This window comes from Ammodytes marinus (assembly GCF_949987685.1).
Source record: "Ammodytes marinus genome assembly, chromosome: 3".
NCBI classification, from domain to species: Eukaryota; Metazoa; Chordata; class Actinopteri; order Uranoscopiformes; family Ammodytidae; genus Ammodytes; species Ammodytes marinus.
In genome coordinates this window covers 22373883-22401135 of record NC_137232.1, presented here as the reverse complement: position 1 = coordinate 22401135, position 27253 = coordinate 22373883, and the positions used below count along the sequence as shown (strand labels likewise).

Below are 27253 nucleotides of genomic sequence, written 5' to 3'. Positions count from 1 at the left end.
GGCTGCTTATTCATCCTGGACAGAGAGAAAAGCAGCAGCTGGCCCAGGAATTGCTTTGACACCTTGCTCCTCTTCTCTATCAACAAGTCTCCATTTCCTCCATGAAATATCCAACAAACAGTGGCCTAATTATTAATGGCTTGTGCTGATTGAGTGTAAATGTTTTCTTGTTGCTAAGGCCTGTAATGAAAACTAATAAGCTGGAGACAGAGTTAGAGAAGCCAGCGGGAGCAAGTCCAGAGCCAGGCCAAACCAGACTACAGGTAACAGAGGGCCCAGACATGGTAAGATAACTACTACACTATGTCCTCTCTGTGCTCATTAACCGGCTGAACTCACACAAATGTGTTTGCTCACATAATATGATATTGATCTTCAGATACACCTACGAGAAAAATAGTTGTTGTATCACACACAGGGCAGTGTGCAGCAATTATCTTGTGATTCTTCGAAACAAGATGTTGAGCTCAGTGGTGTTATTATTTCAAACCCTGGAACAGCGTTGTCATCTTAGATGTGTCAGAAGTGGTTACAGAACAAAACAACGCCCAGATGCTCATGACTTTTAAGGAAGTAATCACGCTATTTTGAGGTTGTGTGAAATTTCTTGAATTGCACAACCTCAAAATGTGTTTTGGATTCTTACTATTTACACATTCCTAATACATGAAATAGTTATGGATTGTAGCAATACTGAGACAAAACGAACACACCCAGAGTCAGAACTGACTTGACATGTACATATGGAAAGGGAATGGCTTCATTTTCCATTCAAACAGAGTTTCCTTCTAAAACCTAAACATTTACCAATTTTGTAACCACTAGTTTGAAAGTTGTGATTTATTAAATGGGTTTTAAATTTCAATGAATTGGGTTGGGAAACATGTGCCACTGTCCAATTAAAAATAAGTAGTATTGTGTAGTCACGTTATCATCATAAGTTCTACCATGACTAACAAGTTCGACCAAACATTAGAGTTTTAAAATCTTTCCAATTTACATTAATGTGACACTTTTTATATTACTGTTACACCTCACTCTGAATGGGTGATAAGAAAGCTTATGTTAGCTTGTTCAGTTGTTGTTAGTAGCATTAACTCCTCGTAGGTCCTTTGTGTAAATATTTCTTTGCCAGGATATCAGCAAAATACAGGAGGAAGTGAATCGAATACACATTTTAAGAAACAAGAGAGAAATGTCTCTCTTTTACAAAATGAATCACATTACCGTTATGTCTTTGCCTTTGACCAAGAATAAGGTGTTATGCTGGCTAAAAATTGATGTTTGAAATAATACTTGAGGTAAAAATGTATCTTAGGCTTACTGGCATTTAACACACTAACATACAAAGACAAATGTCCCCTTGTGCTCAATGCGCAGTTACCGTCAGTTTAATTCATCATGCAGTGTTGCCAGAAACATTTCAAACCGACTTGCATCCTTATACGCTCTGCCATTCCCGTCGCCCTTTTCATCTCGCTCCACAATGCCACCCTCGTACTAGCTTCTGCTCCTACATTGCCACCCTGCCTCTTATGGTCCTCTCAGCGGACCTCAAGCCCAGAAGAGAGGGACACTTATCACAAGCTGTCTGCTCAAAGCACTACAGGCAGTGGGGCCAGAAATGATGAGGTGTCAGGCTCCCCTTAAACACCAGCATATTAATGCATCATTCTGAGGAGGATAAAGAGCAGGCCAGGAACATCAACAGCAGCCGAGGGGCAGGGCGATTATTGAGGACAATGAAGATCCGTGCAGATGCAGAAAACTTTGAAGGAACATGCCGTGAAATATAACATGAAAAAAACATGAAATCTAGACAGATACAGTTGATTTGACAGCTGAAGGACATGTACCTAATTTTGTATACATGTGCCACATAAACATTCATCTATCACTATCCACTGCTCTACAATCTGTACCTAGACTCATATCCAAAACTACTATGTCCATATAAAAACATAAATTGTATTTCGTATAGATATACACACACTATTCAAGGACTGTTTAAATTGTTTTACTGGGTAGCATATCCTGGTGACTAAGACCCATCAAGTACCTGCATCCAGTTGGTGTTAATGGGTGCATCCTGGCAGAGAGACACATTAAGATGCTATTTGGGCCTGATGACTGCCGCGTCTGTCAGGAAATAGACCACATAATGGATGTCTACATCCCATGAGCCATTATCTTCCATCCTGCTGGTCCTGGAGGACTCTTCCCGACTTCTTCTTCCTGATCCTGTTTCACTGCAGGATCATTACGTGGGGATGAGAGGAGGCATTGCGGAGATAACAGGCCTTTCAGAGTGAAGAGTCTTTGCTGCTACTACTAGAGAGAGATATTGCTGCAGTGCCAATCCATTATTTAAGGGAGAAGTTAAATTTTTTTCAGAAATTCGCTTAATTGATATGCTTTCGAGAGGAACATGAGAAGATGGATATCAGTCTCGTATCGTATGTGTTTGTTAAAAGTGCTTAGTGGAAACAAGCCAAAACTAAGATATTAACATCTGTTAAGTGACCAAGTGTGGTAACTGTTATTTATACATCCAGCAGTTGTAGGATGACAGTTTGTGTCTGATGAGTGTTAGTCCGATATTCATGCTTATTTTAGGTGTCCACCAACTTCTGAGGCAAACATCTGAGCCTGCCAGCAAAATCTTGCCCTGCATATTCTCAAGCCAGCCCCTAACTTCTTCTGCCGTTTGATGGTAGTGCACAGTCGCTTTACGAGAGCTTTTTTCTTTGTGTCGGGAAACAACGCTGATGGAACCGAAACAGAAACGTTTCAAGCCTTAAACCAAAACAGGGAGTTTTGTAAAATAGTTGACAAATGTAAAATAGTTGACAAATGTTTTGTCACAACAAGCAACCACTTTCACCTCACACTCAGTTATTTGATCCATTTTTGATGCACAAACATTGATTATAAAAGCTTTAGAGCTGGAGTCAGAAGGTGTTTAGCCTAGCTTAGCATTAATATAAGCTTGACATAAACATTGTGATTTTAAGGAGAGGTTTGCATCCATCTATTGTACCCAATATTCATGTGCAGTGTCACTTGCTATAGCTTTGGGGCCGTATTCACAAAACATCGTATCTTAGCGCTAAGAGTACTCCTAAGGAGCACTAAAAGTTCTTAGTAAGGAGTAATTTCTTAAAACCTATTCACAAAGCTGATAAGATCAACTTTTACTAAGGAATGGGAGGGACTCCTAAGCTAAGAATAGAGGGCGGTGTTGACCCTGTTGCTATGGATGATGTCATGTTCATACCTTCTATGCCCACAGTGATTGGCTGAGAGGGAATGAGAGCTAAGAGTGAGTTTATGATAGAAACACTGTGGGAGATATCCATATCGTGTCGCTGTATTAAAGTGAAGAGTTTTTATATACAATTAATGACAAGTGACACTGATTTAACATGAAACCAAGATACTGCAGGGTTTCCCACACATTCGTTCACAATTAACCTACAATAGCGCCACATAGGTCTATTCATTTAAAATGTTACAATGATTTGAATCGGAAAAAATATCCTCATTGAACAGCTGCACGCTATGCACTCTCACTGTATTTCCCTCAACGGCGGACTATGCCGCAATAGTCAGACAGCGACAAACCAGGAAATTCGCAATTTAGAAACAACAACTGGCGAAATCGTAAAGTGCATGCGGAAGGAAAAAGGCGAGACACGCAACTATACAGTAGCGGACCTGTGGAATGGAGGAGATGGAAGCGCCACATATGGGCCTACTCTAGTAACAAATTAAACCCAAACGTGACACCAACAGTAACTTTCAGTGCATCGTAAACCCAAAGCAACTGCAGGAAAAGGAACTTAATACATAATTTTTTATATAGCCTAAATATAATAAATATAAATGTGTCTATACTTTCTAAACATAGCTTTACTAAGATCATTAAACCCTTACAGCTATTAAGGTACCTTTTGTAAAGCTCACTAGCATTAAATCTCTCCAAAATGCCATCAAATGAGTGTCTGTGATTTACTCTTAGTGACTTAGGAGTCCTCTCGAGGACTCCTAGCTTTTCATAGATTTAGGAGCTAGTTTTAGCGCTAAAATGCTTTGTGAATTACACTTATCTTAAAAAGTTAGGAGTCCTAAAATTAGGAGTGAAACGCCCCTTATTTTTGAGAGTTACTCCTAAATCAGCACGTTAGGACCTACTCTTAGCCTTAAAATGTTTTGTGAATACGGCCCCTGGTTTCCAAATACTGTTGTTAAATACAGTCAGTGGATTTAGGGTAGCATATCCCACGCACTTTTTAGAAGCTTGAGAGATGTCGAGGCAAGTTATTTATATTTATACAGCCCAATATCACAAATTACAATGTTGCTTCAGGGGGCTTTAAAATCAATGTGTATATTAGTGAGCTTGAGAGGTGACCGTAGGCTTACTTAGGCAGAATTAGGTTAGCTGTTTTTTCCCCCTTTACTTGAAGTCTTGATGATTAAATTAACAGAAGCTGACTCCCTGTTCTTAATTTAATGGCATGTTATTGCTATCAATAATTTCTTTAAAATGAGCAGCTGATTGACACAAAGATAAGGGCCAACGTATGACACAGCAGAGCAGTTTATCAAAGATGTGTTTCAGTTTTGAGGCCAACCATACATCAGTGATCTGAAACAGCATATTTAATGCCCCCTTCTTGTCTTCCGAGTTCACACTGAGTTTTCTCAGTCGTACAGTACATCTGCCCTATCTTTAAAATCAGTTGATTGGATATCTCACTCACAAACGACTACATGCTGACTTTTTCTAACCACACTAAACTCTGGCTGGGAGTGTTTCTACTCTGGAGGTGAATTTCAACACACCACAATCTGCAGTTAGGAAGTTGGTGAGGGGGTAGTTTGTGTCTAATTTGATTTACAGAAAAAGATACAGAGAGGGAAAATGAGTGGGCGTGGGCTGGCGAGAGTGTTAACATGCATCTGGTGCGTGTGAACAGTTTGTTCATTGCGGTAATTTCTTCTCAGGCTTGGTAAAGGGACTTTTGTAACACATAAAGACATATCTCTAGCTTCCTTGGCAAGTACAAGTTAATCAGTATTGAGCTGCTTGTTTAATGAAGCATCTCATAGGTCGTATAAATGTAAATGTGTTGCTTTTCTGAAGCAAGAAAACATAAGAAATTAATAAGTGGCCGCAAAGTGAGGCACGGAAGTCAATCAGGGTAATTACACTGTCTGAATGCCCATTAAGGTTAGTCCTGCCTAAGGCAGTTAGTTATCTGGAGCCATTGGTCCTTTTATTGTTCAAAATAAACCACAGTTAGAAAACTATCCTCGAAAACATCACTCAAAGGCAGAGTGGACGAGGGCCAGTACAGTGACCACAGTGCACAATAACTGAATATATTACATGGTCACGCACAATTGCCTTCTGCTATTAATAATGCTTGTTGTTTATGCATCGTTTTCTTCTTCAATTTGTCAAAAAAAAGATTGCATAACATGTATTACATACAGCCTTAAGTCTACAAAATCTATAATCATCAGCCCTTTTCTCCCTCTCACAAATATAGTACATTTACAAATGTAGGGCAAACTAAAATTGTCACTGTGAGTCAACTGTCACATGTAAAATATATGTACAGGATGAGATGCTGCAGAAGTTGCTGTCTGCTCGACAAGTGGTTGATAAAAACTGCTGACAAAAAAAGGAAGTGGAAGAAACTGTGAAAGGTTTCAAACCCAACCTACAAATTGGGCAGGGGGAACATTTTAAGGGGCTGAAATATGTCTGTATATGAAGAGTAGGTTGCCATTGGCCATGTTGCAAAACCTTGCAGATGTTGTAACTGCAGTTTCCTTTCAACTGAAATTAAGCTGCATAGCCTTATTACTATATCGTCCCTATTTGATGTATGATTAATTGTTGATAGTGCCGTGTGAGCACTTTGAAATCAGTTGCAGATTGTCTTCTGAAAGAACTTAATGCAAAGAAAATACTTTCATGTTCTTTAATCATGTACTGAAAAAAATAGGTCATTTCAAATTGAAAGCAATAGCTTGAATCTGTGTTGTTATTGATGACTCATACTTTCAATGATCCATATTCGTTTTCTTCATTTGAAGTTGGTTGCGACACACTTCCTGTTAGAGAAAACCACCGGGACAGCAGCCAGGTCCAACTGTTGTAATTCCCGGCCATTTCGTGCTCATTTCATCATCTCCAACAGTTTAGGATGACTGAGTGGTATAAACTTTGTTTTTTTATTTTCATTGGCAATAAACAACATCCACTTGAATTCCTTTTGTTGTTTCAAAATCTGGGTCTAATTGTTTAGGTATTCATCATTCCTATTGGTTATGGCAACAACTTAATTACAGAGTTCTATCGATGTTAATACATATGTGATAAAGTTAATAGTTGGGCAAGCAAAGAAAGGGGTCAGGCGACGACACAGGCTAAATTTATATTCATATTGTTAGAAGTTAGGACTGGCACTTTAACTGTGGCTCTACTTTTATGGCGTTATTGCTCTGGCTAGTGGCTTCATGACTATGCCTATAACATACACAGTATATTCAAATGAAACTATTACTCTCTGTTTGCTTTAAAAAAAGCTAAATGTAGCTAGATATCATATCCATTTGTACAGATATGACATAACTAGAAGATAACACAAATGGGACATTGGATGCAGGTTGTTTCTTATAGGACGTCAATGTGCAGAAAGTAACTTTTATTCAATAATAACTGTTTATTTGAATAGTTCTGCTCATAGTTTAAAATGGTGCCTTACTTATTCAGACTGGAAGTTTATACAAAACAAATAATCTTTTGAAAAAAAAAGTTCAATTAAGTACCTGTGGTACGTCAGCCTTAGATTAGTACTATACTACTTTAATTATCCCATTAATGTCTTAATTTAAAATGTTTTCTTATGCAAAGATATATTTTCTTTGGCTTTTTAGCTTTTTTGAGTCAACATAATACATATCGTGACAGGGGGTAAAGGTGTGTTCACTGAAAAAAAAGCACCGTTAATACACAGCCATAGGCTCTGTAAACGGCATATTGCTAGCTACGGTGGTGGGCCACCTTTGTTTACCTACCCTGTTACAGACTAGTTGGTATTTCTACACTGGACTTTTTTTCAGCGCACAATGGACGAACAGGTAGCGGGGTTGTGAGGAGATATTCACTGACTTTGACAAAAAGTGATTTTGACAACGAGCGTTCTCACTGACTCTAACTTTAACAATCAGCAATGCATCAGACACAGAAAGCACTTCACAAGCACTTTTGTCCTGTGGTTTCTCCACTTCCTCAGACTGACTCTGACAACAAACAACGGCCAAACAAATATGTCATTCTGTCTTGTAGTCACTAGATGTTTAAACAAACATGACTTGATACACTTCATTGAACTAAAACGCATTTATATGACAGCAATATAACCAAATAATTTTTGGTTAAACACCAGCAGAGTGTGTTCTATACCACCTGGCTGACTTCCGTGTGTTTTGAAGCAACGCCAACTTTTTAATAATACCACCTGGGCATAATGGTGTAGTTCTGAATGTCACTCGGTAAATATTCAACTGACAAATTTAATTTTGTTCCGCAGTCACCATGCATCTTTGCACAATTTAAAAAATCTATTTCCTCTTTATGCTTGCTTGCACTATGTGAAGTAAGGACAACCACTAAGTACTTCCATCATGACAAGTGTGTAAACATTAATGTGGACAAGCACCCAGACGTGCACCCGCGCTTCCATGTCTGTTCTGATCTTTAATTATCTTGGGAAAGCTAGCTAGCTCTTGTTTATTCTAAATGATCTCTCTGTCAGGAGAGTTTGGTGTCCAGCATTCCTCACAGTCAACATCCGACTGTGGGTTTTTCCTACTGGGCCGCATGGAACCATAAATCTATGTGCTGGGCTGGATGCAGCGTGGGGGTCAGATGGAGATCAGCATTAAAGGGGCAACTACTGTAATGCTGGGCTTACACTAGAGGACTTTTAAAACACTTTGAAAAGACTGAAGACTGAAACCGTCTACATCTGAAGACAATCAACTCACACCTGAAGACAACTAGTCATTAGTTTTCAGTCACAGAGTGAGATTTTGAAAAGACACGGGGTCTCATATTGCAAGACTACAACTAGATTCCTTTTGAGATTAATATTATTTCCGCAAACGCGATAGTGATTATTTAATTAAAAAAAGGTTAATTCAATATTCCGAGTGGGGGACTTCCTTGAGTTATTTGATCATCTTTATTTGCTGATCTCGTCCCCCAATAATATACCGTTCAGTGTCCACCTTGAGTGCTACAAATGACTGTATAGTGTTCTATATTTCCTTCTTTATGAAAATGTATCTTTTCATTAGTAAAGAACCTCACCAATCCCAACGTGCATTCAAGATAAACTGCTTTATGTATCCCAAATAAACACATTTCTTCTCACCAGGTAGCTGATTCCATAACTGAGCCACACATACTGTATGTAAAATACAAACTGACCTAAAATAAGTAGTGATTAATCTAGTGATTATCTGATCTAATGATTAAGCATTTGTCGGCATCAATTATACAAGCTAATCGTCAAGATTTTGCTCTGATTGTTCTACTCTTGTGATTTCTCCAATGGCCGTAACAAATGTATTTATAGAAAAATGAGGGCAGGGGAAACTGAGGAAAACTCATTCCCATCACATATTTTCAGGTTCTGTGTACTTGAAAAAACATCAGCTTGGGCTCATGGGCCCTTGAATTTCAAGCCACAGAATCTGCCTGTTTACAATTATTTAGTTGACCTTGTTTAGTCCCTGTTGTGTGGATACTCTGGATCAGACGCCCTTTGAAGGCATGCCTCGTCTCAAATGTAGCAGAGAAAACGTTTTGGAAGGATCACAAAGGACATTTAATGAAGCCTGTTTCCAACATTTAAAAAAAAGTTAAATAAATTAATTGAACCGGAAAACTGGGTGTTTTCTTCTGTTTTAACATGCTGGAATAATCCATTTTTGAAATAAAAAACCTTTGTGATTCATGCTGTTTAGTCACACACAATGCGTAGGACACCCATTTTGAACATTTATTGGTGGTGAACATCCAGCAAGACCACACAGCACAACATGACTGGTTATGAATCATAACTTTTGCTGAACTCAATTTCTTGGAACAACAAAGGGAATATTTAGGAGTGCACTGAAGACGCAGAGAAAAAATCAATACTCCCTTTACTCAGTGATAACATTTCAGTTCAAAGATCTAACTTTGTGTATGAGTGATTTTTTTTTCCTGGGATGATTTGAGATTACTTAAAAGGTGTCCATCAGATTTTATCTAATTTAAGATCATTTGTACGTTGTGATATTAGGCTTTTATTGGACTATGAATAAACTACTTCCCCTTTTCACACGTCCCCAACAACACGATGTGCTTCACTTATGGTTTGTTTGATGTGAGGGTGGCTGGATGTCATTGCTGCATCTGAGCCAAGTTTTATTATGTCATATATCTCCTGAGACTGGTGGCAAGGTGCTGTGCGAAACAGGAATCATATTGTTCTCACTGTACCTATTTCCTGGATGATGTAATTATTAGATAACCACCAGGGATGGATTCTTAAAGTTACGTTTCAGATCCGGTTCTTAGTCTGCATTTGTTTAACGGCGACATTAACAGACAGGCCCCCTTTTTACCTATCTACACACTCAATTTTATGAGCACAAATAGATAGAAAATATACAGGTAACAGTGTTCTCATTTGTAGATGACTCTTGCTGTCACTGGTTACAGAGTTTGGCTGTTCTCTAGTTGGTGTGCTTTCTGCCGCTGGTGTATGTATTCAGACAAATCACTGTCTAACACCACTGAACCAGTGTTGATTGTGTGTTTTTGTCGTTAAATGAGGGAGTGGTGACTCTTCTCTAAAGAAATGATCTAGCTGATCACCTCACGTCAATTCAAAATCAACTACAATCTGTCTAGCAAATGAGACAACCTCAAGAGTGCCTTGCTACCAAAGAATAAAAAATACAAATAGAATCTGTTTTTGCTCTCAAATCAATACAGTAAAGATTACTTGGAAAAAAACCTTTCCAGCTAAGTGGTCATCCTCAACCAACAGTGCGTAAAAATCCAAGAAAATCCAAGGTAGAAAAATAAAAGGATTTCAGCAAATGGTATGATAGAAAACAAAGACGATTACTTTAATGGTATAGATACTCTATATCAGGGGTGTCAAACTAATTTTCACAAAGGGCCGAATTACGACTTGATAATCACACGAAGGGCCAGACATGTAGCTTACTGACATGCCTTCTTTTTAATCCAAAAATCAAACAACATATCTAGGTATATAACCTGCGTACATACAGGGGCATAGGCTAGTTTTGTTTACATATTTTGGGGGACAAATTATAGGTGGGGGGTATGGGGGTGCTCCCCCAGAAATGTTTGTGCGTCAAACACTTAATTTCCTGTATTCTGGTAGTTTATTCTGTTTATGTTTTCTGCGTTAATTTATTGTAGAAATGTCTTTATTTTTGTAAAGGAAAAGACAACATTCAGGTTCCTGGTGAAACAAATATAAAGGACTATAATGCAGTAAGGCTCTCAGGCATCCTGGATTGAGCCACAATATGTTTTCTCTTGAATTTTTCTAAACTTTCTGCATATTCAAAACATCACGTTTTTTTATTAAATTTTTTATAGGAATCATGACGTAGCACCAGTGTTAACTATTTATGACACTTTACATTGGTAATGAAATGCAAAGCCACCATTGGAAACAAAAGGGGTGGGCTATCAGCGGCTATCTAACATTAGCTAGTGAGCTATATTGTAACTTGAGGCAAAAGTTAGAAACCAGATAATGTTAGCATTCATCCTTAGACAGTTGACACAATCAATCATCAATATTAGCATGCTATTTAGCTACATAGATTGGCCTATTTACAGCCATTAGAAAACTGACATCTTTTCTTCAATGCAAGTTCATCAATTCATGGCTTAAAATCCTGAGCTGTGGAACTTTCAGAAGACATTCCTAGTGGTAAGCTATGCGAGTGTCCTAACGGTTGGGAGCGTGTGCAACGTGCGGATATGGCACAGGCTCCACATGAGAGAAAAAAAAAAAAAGTTTTTTTTTTTATTTTTATTTTTTTTATGCTGGCCAAATTTAATGGAATTGCCAAATTGGTTCGCGGGCCAGATTAAATATCGAAACGGGCCAGATTTGGCCCGCGGGCCAGAGTTTGACACCCCTGCTCTATATAAATATACACTTAAAAGAAACATAAATTATTTTGAGCAAGACAAAAAGATCCACACAGTTCTAATCCAGTTTAATTGGTGATTCACTACCCCCCCAGCCCAATGGCTTAACCAATGATTGTATTCATAATTCATTGATGTGTTTGTCATTTAATCTAGATAATGTAATGACTTCTCCAAATTATTTGTTTGGTCCGACAGTTTTGTCAATCAAAAAAATAGTTTATGAATTGACTATTTGGACCAAATGTGTATGTTCCAGCAAGAGAAAAGGAAAATTGAGAAATCCTCAGTGCTTATGTGCACTTTCACACATGAATAAAGGTGTTTCCTTTCTGCAAGCAAGGTCCTTTCATTCATACTTATGTTGAAAATAATCATATTAAATCATACAAGAAAAAGTTGTGGCAACCAAATCATTAAAGAAATTAAGTAAAATTGGTATTTACAAATAGCAGCATTTAAAGGAAGACTATCCATATGTCCAATATCCAATAACAAAAGCTGCTGACAGCCAACCCACAGTTACACCTAAACAAATGAGTGTAGTGGCAGCTATCGATTGGAAAAGCCATATTTTTTTTCGTGGCTTTCACTCCTGGAGAATCAAGTTAGGCCCACTCAACTAATACCATTTGCGAAGATCAATAAGATGTTATAACTTGGTCATTGTAATTATCTGTATGGTGTGGGTCTTCAAACTATTGGAGAAGAAGACTGTACAAGGGAAAGCAGAATGTGTTGGTGTGTTCCTATGTAAATGTAATCATCTGTTGTTCAAATCTGACATGGATGATGATGGTCACAAAATACCTCACCCAATAAATAAGAAATAAGGACACGTGTCCAAAGCAATTGGTTAAAACATTTTTTGTCAAAGTATGAATGCACATTTTTGGGGGCTGGGTATTTAGTTTCTAATTGCATAAACTGTATTTGTCAATTAATTAATTCACATATCCATTCATTCACATATCCATTCATTCACATATCACGTTACTTCCAATATTGATGGTGAAAATAATTCATTGAGGCACAATGAATCTTTCATCGGTAGTCTGAATGTTTGGTGGCAAGGCAACCCCAATAAATAATGGAATTTATTTTACTATCAATTATTTTCAGCAATTAAGGGCCTGTCACTGAAAGGCTAAGAGGGTTCAGCAGTATGTGGGAACAGTTGTATTTTCTCCATATACCCCGGTTTTAAATTCAAAGGAATGTTTTCAACATGTAGCAGCAGAATAAAAATATATGGTAAGCAATGGGTTAGTAATTTTACATGAACACATGAACAGTCAACAGTATGTTCATCAAACAGTGTTTTCCTAGCGATAGCGATTAACTGATGAACAAAATGGATCACGTAAATGCAGGAAGTAGTCGATGCCAGAGCTTAAAGTAAATATTAAACATACAATCATCAGGTGAAGGGAAACAGGCTCCTTAATTGCTGCATGTGTACATAAGCAAGTGTTCAACTTTTTACACGTTCGCTTTGTCAACTTAAAAGGCGGTGATAACATACGGCAGTATGAACAGCTTTTTTTCGCTGGCCCCAAATAGCTAATTAAATTAGTTGAATAGGCTCAAATACATTTACACAAAAGGTATTAATGTTAATTTGATATGAGACAGGAAAAGACGCAGGCAGGACTACTTGATCTACAAAATGCATTCAGACGATGGTGTTTGGTTCAGTTGGTCATTCAATGGGCCATTGGCACATTTTTTCATTCTAAAAACTAAAAACACATCACACATCATTGAACAATAACCTCTTCTGTCTGGAGAGATGGATCTTGCACAAGCTGCTGATGATAATGGACAGCACTACACACCCTCTACACAGCCCAATGGTCAGACAGGAGAGTGTTTTATTAGTGGGAGCCTTCCTCATATTCTACAATGACTTCTTTCTGTGTTGAGAAGGAAGACTAATTTTATCAGTGGACATCGACAATGCACATTTTCCTGAACATTTTATATTTTATTGTATTATTATTATATCTACTGCTGCTGCAATGACACAATTTCCCTTCAGGGATGAGTGAACTGTCTGTCTGTCTGCCCATCGATCTACGTATCTCCCTCCTTTTGTTATTCCGTGCCTCAACCATGCAACATCTCACTGAAGCCTAAGGCCATGCTCCTTCAATGGCACATAAAAGGCGATTAATACGTATCTACACGTCATTACCCTGAGGATCTTCTATTGCTTTTTTTGCTGTAAATTAAATTTGTTGTCCACACGCACCGTTTGGCCCAAACCAAGGCTGTACAACAAACCAGGAGAAACCAAGTAATGACCGACAGGATAAGCAAGCCACAAGTCTTGGTAATACTATAATAGGACTTAATGTGTGCACGGTTCGTGTATGTGTCCAATGGAGGATCAAGCGTCAATCCACTAGGAAATGGAATCCTCATTGTTCAGACCACAAACCCAGCTGCTAATTGCAGAGCATCATCTTACCTTATAGAAGCATGGATGGAGATTTAATTTTCGAGCACAATAACAGTTTGGGAGACAAAGCCTTCTCTTATCCTCACTCATCCATCTATGTCTATACATGTCTTGCTGTGCCACACCCATGCCGTGTGGATTCATTTTACAGCTCAAACTCATGCAAAGGTCAGGGTATACTACGCTGACATCACAAATACTTCACTTTTCACATGTGTGGTTGTTGCATAAGAAGAGTCATCAGACACCACCACAGGGAGGTTTTAACGGGATTTGAGTCATCTTGGATGCACACTTCTTCGTCCAGACTGATTTAAAATCTGGTGCCAATTGGATGTGGGAAGTGTCTGAACAGCTATCACCCTTTCACTCAGCATATTTTCAATTGGCATTCAAGTCTGGGCGTGTTGAGGGACTTAAGAGCTCTTGGCTGTTTGGGAACTATTCAAATGTTGATTTAGTTGTATGCCTAAGGTTAAAGTCCTGCGGGGGAATAAACTGTCACATTAGTCTTGGCATTACAGTCTGTTTAACACAAGCTTTGGTCAAAAATATTTCCTACACCAGTGTCATTGTTCGTGAACAGGTGCACTTCAGTTTTTGCATCTACAAACCTCTACAACAGGGGTGTCAAACTCTGGCCCGCAGGCCAAATCTGGCCCGTTTCGATATTTAATCTGGCCCGCGAACCAATTCGGCAATTCCATTAAATTTGGCCCGCATAAAAAAGAAATTAATAAAAAAAATAACTTTTTTTTTTTTTCTCTCATGTGGAGCCTGTGCCATATCCGCACGTCGCACACGCTCCAAACCGTTAGGACACTCGCATAGCTTACCACTAGGAATGTCTTCTGAAAGTTCCACAGCTCAGGATTTTAAGCCATGAATTGATGAACTTGCATTGAAGAAAAGATGTCAGTTTTCTAATGGCTGTAAATAGGCCAATCTATGTAGCTAAATAGCATGCTAATATTGATGATTGATTGTGTCAACTGTCTAAGGATGAATGCTAACATTATCTGGTTTCTAACTTTTGCCTCAAGTTACAATATAGCTCACTAGCTAATGTTAGATAGCCGCTGATAGCCCACCCCTTTTGTTTCCAATGGTGGCTTTGCATTTCATTACCAATGTAAAGTGTCATAAATAGTTAACACTGGTGCTACGTCATGATTCCTATAAAAAATTTTATAAAAAAACGTGATGTTTTGAATATGCAGAAAGTTTAGAAAAATCCAAGAGAAAACATATTGTGGCTCAATCCAGGATGCCTGAGAGCCTTACTGCATTATAGTCCTTTATATTTGTTTCACCAGGAACCTGAATGTTGTCTTTTCCTTTACAAAAATAAAGACATTTCTACAATAAATTAACGCAGAAAACATAAACAGAATAAACTACCAGAATACAGGAAATTAAGTGTTTGACGCACAAACATTTCTGGGGGAGCACCCCCATACCCCCCACCTATAATTTGTCCCCCAAAATATGTAAACAAAACCTAGCCTATGCCCCTGTATGTACGCAGGTTATATACCTAGATATGTTGTTTGATTTTTGGATTAAAAAGAAGGCATGTCAGTAAGCTACATGTCTGGCCCTTCGTGTGATTATCAAGTCGTAAATAAAATGAGTTTGACACCCCTGCTCTACAATATGTTTTCCTTTGTACTGTTTCTGATATATTTCACCACATGTGTTTAATTGAAAGTGGTTTCCTTTTTCCCAAGGAGCCAGAAATCCCAGATTTATGAGGTGCTGCATTGCCTCCTTGAGGCATTATTCATAGTTACTGTCAATGAGTCAGAGCTGTTGTTTATCTTCTTCCTGACAATCATCCCGTTTACTTTGGAGCTATTGGACATGGTTTGGTATTTATAGTTTTCCTTTTCCAAAATCACAGAACGTACTTCGCACATGTGAACGCATGGGACTTCCGTTTCTTTCTTTTTTTTAAAGATATTTTTTGGGCATTTTTATGCTTTTATTGATAGTGTAGAGACAGAGTTGAAATGAGGCAGAGAGGGGAGTGACATGCAGAGAACGACCGCGGGCTGGAATCGAACCCGGGCTCCCATGGGCCTACCAACTGAGCTAAGGGTGCCCATGGGACTTCCTTTTCTATGTGTTTGCATATTATTATCTATCCACAGTGGAGAGAAGAAAGGATGAGATGCATTAAATTTCAAAGTCCAGGTCAATCTAGCATTTAACCCATTGGCAACCACAATGTCTAGTTGTTACAGAACATTTTGGGGGAATTTAAATCTTAATGTTAAAAAGTAAAAAGTATTTTCCGTGCGATGCTTAATGTTTTTAAGAGTGGGTCGCCATTTTACTACTATCTTGTGTCACAAGGATGCCAAAGCACATATGCACACATGATGAGACGATACACTTCATGTACTGTATATGGTTTCAGGCTATTTGACAGGTCTACAGATGAAGGTGCCAAGTCCAAACGTAAACTTGTGCCAACAAAGATGAGGATGACACGGAGGCTTACATTTATTCCAGAAATCTGCTCCTTGAATGTTTTATGAGGAAGTCAATTAATTCAGTTTGTTTCTTAGACCTCAAGGACACACAGTGCTTTGGTGAAACAGACAAAATGTAAACAAAACTTTGTTAAAGAGGACCTATGATGCTTTTTGACTTTTATGACCTATAAACGTTGTTATGATGATTCATAGTCATGCTTAACCATACTAAATTATCAAATAATGACTTACATGCATTTCGACGTATTCCCTGCTGACCGTCTGGGGTGTCTGTGCAGAGCACTAAACACTATTCTAGCCAGTCAAGAAGTCACGTCTTCAAAGCGGTCTACCCTTTCATAATTCGTGACGTTGCATAAAAATTTGTGACGTGACCACGCGGATGTTTCCATGTATGGTAATGCTGTCACTTCCCTGTTCGCGTCTGCCTCGCGCCCTTATAGGTCCATGCTCGCGCTTCCCGCCACTGAAAGTGTTCCGGAAGGAAGGTAACCAATCACAACGGAGTGGGGTTTGCAAGAGGGGGGGAGGGTAGCGGAGATGGCCGATGCACAGGCGGAGGGAGCGGAGATTGCCGAAGCACACACACTCAAGTGTTGACAGGAAGTGCTGGATCGCCAAAATAAGAGAAAGAGCTTCCCGAAAATCAACATAGTTTTTTGTGATGTGATTCGTGTCAGGTTGCTCTATAGCAGTGTAAAACAAGAAATTAAGACCAGAAAAGTAGTATAATAGGTCCTCTTTAAGAAAAAAATAATTAAAAGGATATCTTTGATACTTCATTGCTTTCCTATCTTCCATTCTGCACTTTACAATCACTGACCTGTCACTTTACGAACACTGTGTAAATCACCCGTCATAGTTACCACTTTCAACAAACAATGAGGTTAAAATGCAGGATCTTTGTTGCACTCCCTGTAAAACACACAAGTCAATATGACTAAGCCTCAGGAGCTAGACTATAATGGAAACTTATGTTGGTTATTCAAATCTCTCTCACAGTGCTACTCCAGATTCAAGTTTTTTCGGTCACTTAAATACCCCCTGGGGTTATTGAGAGCTTCCCAAAACATTGACATTTCGAGCTAAAACCACTCACAGTCTTGCATAATACATATAGCTTGTTATATAAGTGCAGCACTTTATCGATCCAGGTATTGACGGACAACATATGGGCTCCTGGCTGATTCTGTGGTCCCCAAGGGAACGACAGGGACAACTATCAGTCTGTCCCTGTCCCCCGCAGGAGACTGCCATGATCATTTATAAGCTGAACATGACAGGAAAGACAAAGAGAAGGGAGGCCTTATATAGCCATATTGATTTCCCTTCATTCTTAGGACAGAAAACACAAGAAATGCTGACCCTAAATACTCACATGGGAACATGAGCAACACTAGCCTGGTGCTACCAGACCATCATGCTTAATTTCATTTGTACAGAAGGTCTGGAACTGCTCTATTTGGCAAACGTTCACTCACTTGGAGGCGGGTGTATGTTGAAGTTTAAAACAATTGGATCTGCCCAGTGCCACTCTGGATCAGCCAACCAATCGCATAACGTTTGGTCGTGGCGTATGTCATGAGCCGGCTTCTGACGGTGCGTTCCAATTGTACTGGGAACTCAGAAATTTCCGACTTTACTACATATTGTAGTCTGTGGATCTACCGATACCTGGCAACGGTAACTACCTAACGTTTAGTTATTTGGATGAGAAAGTTTCCCGAGCAGATGCACTGGAAGTTGGAACACAGACAGGTCGGAACTCGGAACTACCAAGTCGGACATTTCCGAGTTCTGAGTATAAAGGAACGCAGTATTCAACTGAAACTGGAGTGCGACTTCGACGTCATCGTTCTCAGCCACTCGCTCTGTTTGCTGATTGGACACTCAGAAATCTGATTCGAGCAGGATCCCACTATTACACCCCAGCCCCAGACTGACTACTAAAGGGAAAATTAAATTTGGGCAGAAGTAGGTAGGCGGGCGGAGCCAGGCTAGAGCAACACAGTAACCAACCGCATTTCAACATATGGCTGCAGTTTAGGATGATCCCCTTTTCTTTATTGATCGTTGTGTGGTTGTTTTATAAAATGTCAGAAAATTGGGATATATTGCCAGACGTGACATCTTGACAGCTTTATCTGTCCAACCAACAGTCCAAAACCAAAAATATTTCATGTAAAATGAAAAAAATTATCGTATTTGAGGAGTTGAATCCAGCAAGTGTCGAGCATTTGTGTTTGAGATTTAAACTTATAATATAACTTATCTAATAAATCGAAAATTTGATAAGTTATCCTTTACCCTATGTCATACTTTTTTTTACATGAGATTTAAAAGACAGTTGGGAGTTGATTAGGACGCATAGGTACTTGAACTCAGAGACAACTTGTAATGTTTCTCCTGATAGCATTATGGCTGGGAGTGCTACATCGCTTTTTTGAGAAAAACAAGCAGACTGTTTTCTATGTATTGAGTTAAAGGCATTATTGCATAAGCCAAGTTGAGATGCGGTTCAGTGCTTTGGTGAGTTTTGCTGCAGCCTGAGGTTTAGCCATGTGCATAAATCACAGCGTCATCAGCATACAGCTGCATCTCTACATCAGAGCACACAGAGGGCAAGTCATTTATATAAAGACTGAACAGAAGTGGACCTAATATATATCCTTGTGGGACACCAGTTAGTGTATTCAGCGCAGTTGATTTTTGATTGTGGACATTCACACACTGAGTTCTGTTATTTAAACATGACTCTGACCACTTTAGGGCGTTGTTGGAGAAATTGAATGAGGAGAGTTTAGCAATGAATATCTTATGATTTACTTTGTCGAAAGCTTTTCTCAGGTCCAAGAATACAGCCCCTACAGCAGCTCCCTTTTCCATCATAGACTTAACCTTTTCATGTAAGAGGCAGTTGGCAGTGTCTGTGGAATGATTGGCTCTAAAACCAAATTGCATAGGATGCAGTGAGAAGGGGCAGTTGTTTAAATGGGTAATAAGTTGATCTGCTACCCACTTCTCTGCGACCTTGGATACTACGGGCAAAATGCTGATTGGTCTGTAGTTACAAATAGCCTGAGAATCGCCTGACTTAAAAATAGGTGATACAACTGCTGTCTTCCAAACATTTGAGAAAACCCCTTGTGAAATTGACAGATTGTTGACCTGTGTAATGGGGGGTGCAAATACATATTTAAGGGGTTTGAGCATGGCCAATAAATATATTCTGTTGTGGAAGGTTTGAGGGAATTAACAAGCATTTGAGCTTTGCTATCTGATATGCAGTTAATGTTAAAAACGTGCAAAGTTATATTTACCGGTAGATTCACACATGTGTTAGGGAAACATTGTGTAATCTCAGTGACAGAATCAATAAAATATTAATTGAATGTTCTAGTCAAATATGCTGGATCTTGCAATAGGTTAACATTGTTATATTCTTGATTCAATATATGATCATTTAATGTACATTTGGTGGTGTAACCTTACATAGCTCTAACACTGTTGGATTTCACTGAGAGAGGAGGCTGTAAATCCTGTCCTACAGCTGATGGTGAATTTTTGTAGACGTACTCGAACAATCAATAACCATATATTCCATATGGTGCCAACTTTCCAACCTTAGTCCTTCCTAGAACAAATCAACAAATACGTCCTCATGTTTTGTGCTACAATAAACAAATCAAACATTCTTTAACAGAACAGTTGGGTGATAACATTCATCCCGTTGAGTTCAATAGGTTAATGACACCTTATCTTTTCAGCTGTCTACTCTGACGTGTGTACTGTATGTTCAAATAGGTGAGAGGTGATATTGAACAGACAAAGACCAAAGCTGTAGAGCAGGGGCAGGGTTTTTCCTGCATTCAAAAAATGTTGGCGCCCCCCAAAGGAATTTTAGCGCCCCCCAAAGGAAAATCCTCAGCGCCAAAGTGTTTTTTTTATAGATAAATAAATAAAAATCTACTTAAAACGGCTCCAAATGTGTTTCCATTTCCGCGCCATTCCAGTCATATTACTTGCAATCTCAGTTGTAAAAAAAAAATAAAAAATCACTTCATTTGACATGTTCAACAACAACATTTTGGCTTTATATCCATGAGTTATTTTTAATTTCGTCCAGCGAAGTTTCCCGCGAGTCCGTGATCGCCATAGTAACGGCAGCGTCGGACAGTGAGTGACAGGCTGACTACAGGGAACTCAGACCATGACTCAGACCCACAGAACTTTCGGATTCCGTCAGATTACCAGTAGGCCTACATCAGGTTTGAGGTAAATTTCCAATAAAAAACTTTCGGCGTGTATAAATATAGCCTATGGTAGAAATCAGGTCGGGGATAATCGTTATTAAACTATCATTGTTCCGCACGCCGGGGCATGCAGGCTTGTAAATGCAGCAAACCCTTCTGCTATGCGCTCCGCTCGGCCCCTCCCTCACCTGATTTAGTTTAGCTATCGGCTGGTCCAGAGAGTAGGAGGGAAATGTTGCGCATTGCCGGGTGTTTTGAAAAACTTCTAGATGACGAGAATAAAAGGTAAAACTAATTGTGTTGTCTGAAAACACTTCAGACTCACAACAAACTAAAATAATGTGCAAGATTTGTCACGCGCGGACACGCGAGTAACGTGACATACGCGACCGCGAGAGAGAGAGAAAGAAAAGCCATATACGACCTCATCTGCACCTTTTAACATCCCGAACAATTTGTTTATTCACTTTAAGTCGAGTCATAATGGTCTATGACCAAGCAATCAATGAATAAAAAACACAGGAAGGCAACTGCCTATACAGCCAGCTCCATGAGACATAAATAAATCATGCCCTTACATTCAATGCTAGCAAAAGACGTGCCCTATCGACACCATTTACAACTGGTTATTTTTATTTTGACATATTTGTATTAAATTATTAAAAATATGTTTCACTTATTTAGCCTATTTCTATTCTCCCTGTTTTCAGTTCAATTAGGCCTTTGTTTAAAGTCCAAAGTCATGGTGTTATTAGAAAAAAACCTTGTTAAAAGTAAAATAAATGCATAATGTTCTTAAATCAATGATTAACTGTCTTTAATAATCGTGATAACACAATGTGATTACTCAAAATAATCATGATTATGATTTTTTCATAATCGAGCAGCCCTACCTTCTTCCATGGTTTAGATCAATTAGAAACAATTAAAGTATTAAATAGGTAGGCCTAGTCATTATTAGTATTTTGACTTCATATCTACATGTTGTTTATTGTGATTTCATAAGCGTCAGTGAGCTCCATGGTAACGCAGTGATTGACAGGCTGACTGAAATGCTCTTGAGCTGGACAGAAACACCCCTCTCCCAACCCCACACCCCTCTTAAAATACACAAACCGTTTGCCTTTACTGTCGCGACCCCAAAAAAAGTTGGTCGCGTACTGACCCCCCAAAGGCCCATTCTGAGCCAGGAAAAACCCTGAGGGGTCACCAACCTTTTTGAACCTGAGGGCTACTTCATATGTACTGAGTCATACGAAGGGCACCCAGTTTGATACACTCTTCTGAAATAACAAATTTGCTCAGTTTGCCTTTAGTTATATATTATTATTAATGATTAATGATATTCATCTATGTGAAGCCACTGATCATGTTAATGATTTCTCACAATAATGATCAACAATGACTTAAAAAAGGTGGGAAACAGATTATTATGCTATTTTTAGAACAGGCCTGAGGGCGCCTCATATGGTCCTTGCGGGCTACCTGGTGCCCGCGGGCACTGTGTTGGTGACCAAGCCTGGGAAGCTTAAAATTAGGAACAACAACAAAAAAACACCCCAGCCAAAAACCTTTAAAAGAAATGTTGGGGAATTTCCCACATATCTGATAACCACCGCATGTGAACTTTGGCCTTCTCATGAAATTAATTATCTTGTTGGACTGATCGAACAGTGACACCCCAGACACGCCTGCCAATTTTTTGTTTAAGCCAATTGGCTTAAACAATATAAGATCTCTGGCAACGTGATTCGCAAATACAAAGTCTGCAACATTATTCATGCCATGGAGGAAAAACAATGAACACAATTAATGTTTCCAGAAACTAACATTTTTCATCTCCTCTGCCAAACATACATTAAAAAGTGGAAGCATTCGTTTTGCAGCAACTGCTTTCCATCGCACCCACCACTCCCACTGTACCTAAACTGCAGACAGAGCTTTGACTTCAGATCTTGAAAGCATCATTCATTCAGTTACATGAAAGTGCTTTAAGTCAAAAGGACTAAACTGAAACACACGCTGGAGTGGGAACACATGCTTCGTGTTGGCACACTGCTGTGCATGTAAAGGAATAACCACTAAATGCAGCTAATGCACTATCTAAAGGAGCGTGTCAGTGCTGAGGAGCAGCATCCCTTAAATGGGTGGCCGCTTTAAAATATTTTCATTGCAACAGAATGAGACTCTTTCACCAACATCTGTTGTGCTTCGGGCAAACTAACCTGTGTTAATCATGAAGCCACATCTGTCTGAAACATTGTTAAGTCTGCTGAGATGCACTCATACACTGCCGTCTCAATTCTTTCAGGTACGACCACAAGGAGGAACATGCAAAAACAAGTACATCACATCACACACATGCATGTCTGCTGAGATGATGCCTGAATAATGAAATACTTAATGACAGGGTCTTTAATTATTCAGAATAATATACTATAGATCAGGCTTGTAACTCTCGACCGTTTGCCATGAGTAGTGATACGCAAATCTAAAGTTGGGTTATAAAAAATTAAAATAATTACTATATAAGCTTGCTATATTCCACTTATTTAACCACTGTGGATACACAGGATCATCATGAAACTACAAGTTCATCTTTTCTGTATTAAATCAAAACATAAAGAGCCTACAGTTGTGTGCAACGTGAACAAAAATATGCCTTGCAAGTTGTGAACTTGGGGTTTCAGTTTTCCAAAGTGTTTCTCTCAGACTGTTGACAAGTGTATATCGTCATCGGCTGTTCATCCCCCGGGGCCCTCTTATTCCACAACTTTGGGCAAACACCCCTGGTGTTAGTCAAAACATTATGACCATGTGTTACCACATACCCTCCAGATGCAGACAATGACAAACACTTTTTTACTGCTTCTTGTAAAATACTTGATCATCAGCTGTTAAATGCACTATATATTATAAGCAGGGATGCTTTTTTATGGCGCTTTTCCATCGCACATTTAGCTCTACTCGACTCAACTCGACTTAACTCCACTTGGTTTGGTAGCAACACGAGTCGTTTTCCACTGCAAATAGTACCTCCTGAATGTGGGCGGGGTCGTCATACAAAGGGGCAGAAAGCCGACCCTGGAGCTAAGTAGCAAAGCAGAAATTACGAGCAGTTGTTGTCGGCTACTATTACCTGAACCAACCGCCAAAAATACGGATGGAAAATGTTTAAGAAATACCCCCCTTGTATCTGTTTGCTAAAAGAAGTAGAAGAATATTGCGACGGGCCATTAAAAGGGAGGATGGTGTCCCGATGTGTCACGTAGGGATGATAATGTCATCTAACTACTACTAGCCTACTTGCTTTTGGGCCAATAACAATTTTCTTAACAATGGAGTCAGCAGAAATAGATGAGGAAAAATCAGAGTGCCCAGATGTAGAAGGGGCTGTGGTGGAAATGGGCAAAAAAATGTAATCCTTTTCCTAAGGAATGTCTGAAGGATTTCACATGGTGATGCAAAATCAAAAACACAATGAATTGTATCATCTGTCGTCAGCCTGGTCCAAAACATGCTGGCAATACCATATCAGTAGGCCTTATATAGTTAAAATTGGGAAACATTTCAATAGATGCGTTGCAGGTCTATTTAAGGTCCCTAAAAATTCTGAGTTAGGGGCGCCAGTGCTCCTAGTAAAAAAGGTTAGTCTGGAGCCCTGCACCTTTTAGCATCGGCTTGGAGCCTAGAGCGAGGCAATACCAAAAAAACTGCCGATACTAGGCACCAGGTACAATTTTTTGGCGGTGGAAATGCAAGTTGAGTCGAGTCGAGTTGAGCTGATACCACACAGTGGAATAGCGCCATTTGGTATAACTCACAATACTCACATCCTCAAATTGTTTTTCATTCCCATACTTGACTTTCCCCAGGGCCTCTGGCTAATGTTTTAGCGATTTAGGCTAGAGAGGATGGTTAACCCTGGACTCCTGTCAGAGGAGCTTTACCCTCGGGAAAGGCAGGGCTAAACCAGTCCTCCAGGGTTGTCAGGTTTGGCATCCTCCTCTTGAACACGGACAGATACAGAGCTTAGTATATAATGCACTTAACACACACACGAACAATGACAGCATGCCTTGTGTGGTGAATGCTGCACTCTTTAGGCAAGCCTTGAATTGGTAGAGCCAGCAGAGTAAGGCACAACCGTAAAGGAGAATGGAGCAGGCCACACAAACACATACCACAGTGATACCACAAAAGCATCAACGGTCGCCACCAGCTCAGCTTTCTATGTTCATAATGGTAACATAATGAGTTGAAGGATTAATTTTGACACAAAGGAGGTCGGCAACGCAGTAATGCCAAAATGAACCTCAATGCTTGAAAATGTCCTCTACTCTAGCAGACATTCATCTATTCACACTCCCATGGTAATGATAACAATAAAACTACCAAAAAGGCCTTCTTCTGTTCCCCTTTCAGTGCAAACTTCTAAAACTCAGCTCAGCTCTTTCCTCATTTCCCAGGGTAAAATATAACAAATTCATAAGATGTTCACAAACCATTCATAAGAAAAAGGCAGAGGACGGGCCACAAAATGCGTCGCACAGAGGATGAAAAACAAAATAAAAAAGTAATCGATCTGGGTGACTCACAACACACTCACAGACGGCGGGAAGGTAACTCACAATGAGAGGCAGGGAGCAGATCACAAAGATGACAGTGATGAGGGCCAGCAGCACCAGGTGGTCCATCTCTTCTTCCCCCTGTGCGAACCAGGCCAAGCTCATCCTCCTCCTTCTCCCCGACGAGCCCACTGAGCTGCGCCGCATCATCTGGCTCCGGTGCATCTTGCACAGGCTGACGATCACTGAACCGTTGCAAATGAATACAGCCATGATCAGCAGGGCCATGAGGGAGGAGTAGGACAGCGAGAAGGCCAGCACCAAGTTGGCCCGGTCATCTCCTGTGGCATCCATGTCGATGAAGCACCACGTCCCGGGACAGTACTGTCTGAATTTGCCAAAGCCGCTGTATGGCAGGAGGCAGAAGGCCAAAGAAAAGAGGTAAATGAAGAAAAGAGTGTATTTGGTGAAGCTTTGGCGGATGCGTACAGAGTAGAAGTAAGGGTGGCTGATGGCCAGACAGCGTTCCACGGCCATGGCACACAGGATGAGCGTGGGCGCCAGGCCAAAGAAACTCATGGCAAAGCCGAAGAGATTGCACAGTGTCTCGCCGCCCAGTTTTATGAGGGACGCGTTGCGGGCGTAGCAGATGAACACAGGTGGGCTGAGGAGGCAGGTGCCCAGCAGGTCCGTGAGGGCCAGGCCCGTCACCAGGATGCAGAAGGCCGAAGATCTGGATCGATGCTCCTTCTGGTGCACTCCCAGGATAAAGAGAGCCAGGAGGTTTCCCACCACGCCAGCCAAAAACATGATGATGCTCGTCACTGGCTTGCCATGCCCGTTCACAGTGAGAGAGTCATTGCAAATGTCATTGTGACACGATCCGTTTAAAAGCATGCTTTTGTTCATGTTTGACTCGCTGAGAAGAACAGATGCCTGCTCAGTGTGGGATGGATAACGATTTCCCAAACAACAAAAGGAACTCCTGACCTCCTGAAACCATAATTTGGCAACAGTGACGGCAAGGATGTAAGGCAAGACCCATAATGCTGCGTTGACTTAAAACATGATTGGACGGTTCTGCTTTCGCTGTCTGATGGTTTAGAGATCTGTATGTGGAAGAAATAGAACAAGAAATGTGTGGGGTGATTGGTGCTTTGATAGGTCCGAAGCATTTCCAAAACGCAGAAACATCAAGCTCTCATCCCACAAGGTGGGGCATCAAGTTATTGTTTTTTTCCCACTCAGTATAGTGATACATTTTCTGCTACTGCTGGATAATAAGGTATGTCTGTCTGTCTGTCCGTCCGTCCGTCTATCTATCTATCTATCTATCTATCTGTCTATCTATCTATCTATCTATCTATCTATCTATCTATCTATCTATCTATCTATCTATCTATCTATCTATCTATCTATCTATCTATCTATCTATTCATCTTAGAGTGTTATCACATTGTGAAACTCAAAACAGAACAATTAAATATGAAATTAGCATAATTTGAGAGGATAACAATCACTTGCCTACCTTTCACTTGCTCCGGCGGAAAGCAAGAATACTTTACGCGACTTTTTAAAAGTATCTTTGTTTTCTTGCTTTTCAGTTCTTCTTCTTCCACAGACCCAGACTTCTAACTGGAAAGATAGTACGCGTTTACAAACTTTCCGATACGGAGTTTAAAACTGCCGCTGCTTGTAACGTGTAAGCAGGTACACTGAGCTCGCAGTCACAAAAAAACACTGCACGAGCTCCGTGTCTCCTCCGCGTCTCCTCCGCGTCTCTCTCTCTCTCTCTCTCTCTCTCCCTCTCTTTCTGTACATGTTTCAAGTCCCACCCATTTTTATTTGCTGCTGCACCGGAAGACGCTGACAGATCATGTTCAAAGGGACATAAGGAAAGCAAATCAAGAGAATTTGTTTTCAATCAGAATGACCTGTGTGTGCTCAGTGATTGGCCTTGGCATTCTTTGAACATATTTTCTATCCCAGACAAGCAGTTACTGTAGAGCTGCATAATATGAACGTAGCCTACAGTAAATTCCCTCAAGCACACGTTCTTTCTCAATTTTGAAGAAAAACAGACAACTTCAAGACTGACCCATAATCAGGGCTGGACTGGCCATCGGGCGGTGGCAGGCATTTTGGGCCGGGCCGGGTCCATAAAAAAAAAAAAAAAAAAAAAAAAAAGAAAC

General features: G+C 39.9%; 1 protein-coding gene across 1 annotated transcript in view; it reads right to left on the bottom strand.

Annotated features, from left to right (window-relative positions):
* Positions 1–26809, bottom strand: part of ptgir (prostaglandin I2 receptor) — a 29456-nt gene extending 2647 nt beyond the window's left edge. The window contains exons 1-2 of the mRNA XM_080025193.1: positions 26590–26809; positions 25125–26170 (exon numbers count right to left, since the gene is read on the bottom strand). Of these exons, the coding sequence (XP_079881319.1) occupies positions 25125–25970 (846 nt within the window). The 5' untranslated portion in view covers positions 25971–26170; positions 26590–26809. The remainder of the gene's footprint in view (positions 1–25124; positions 26171–26589) is intronic.
* Between the last annotated feature and the right edge of the window lie 444 nt (positions 26810–27253).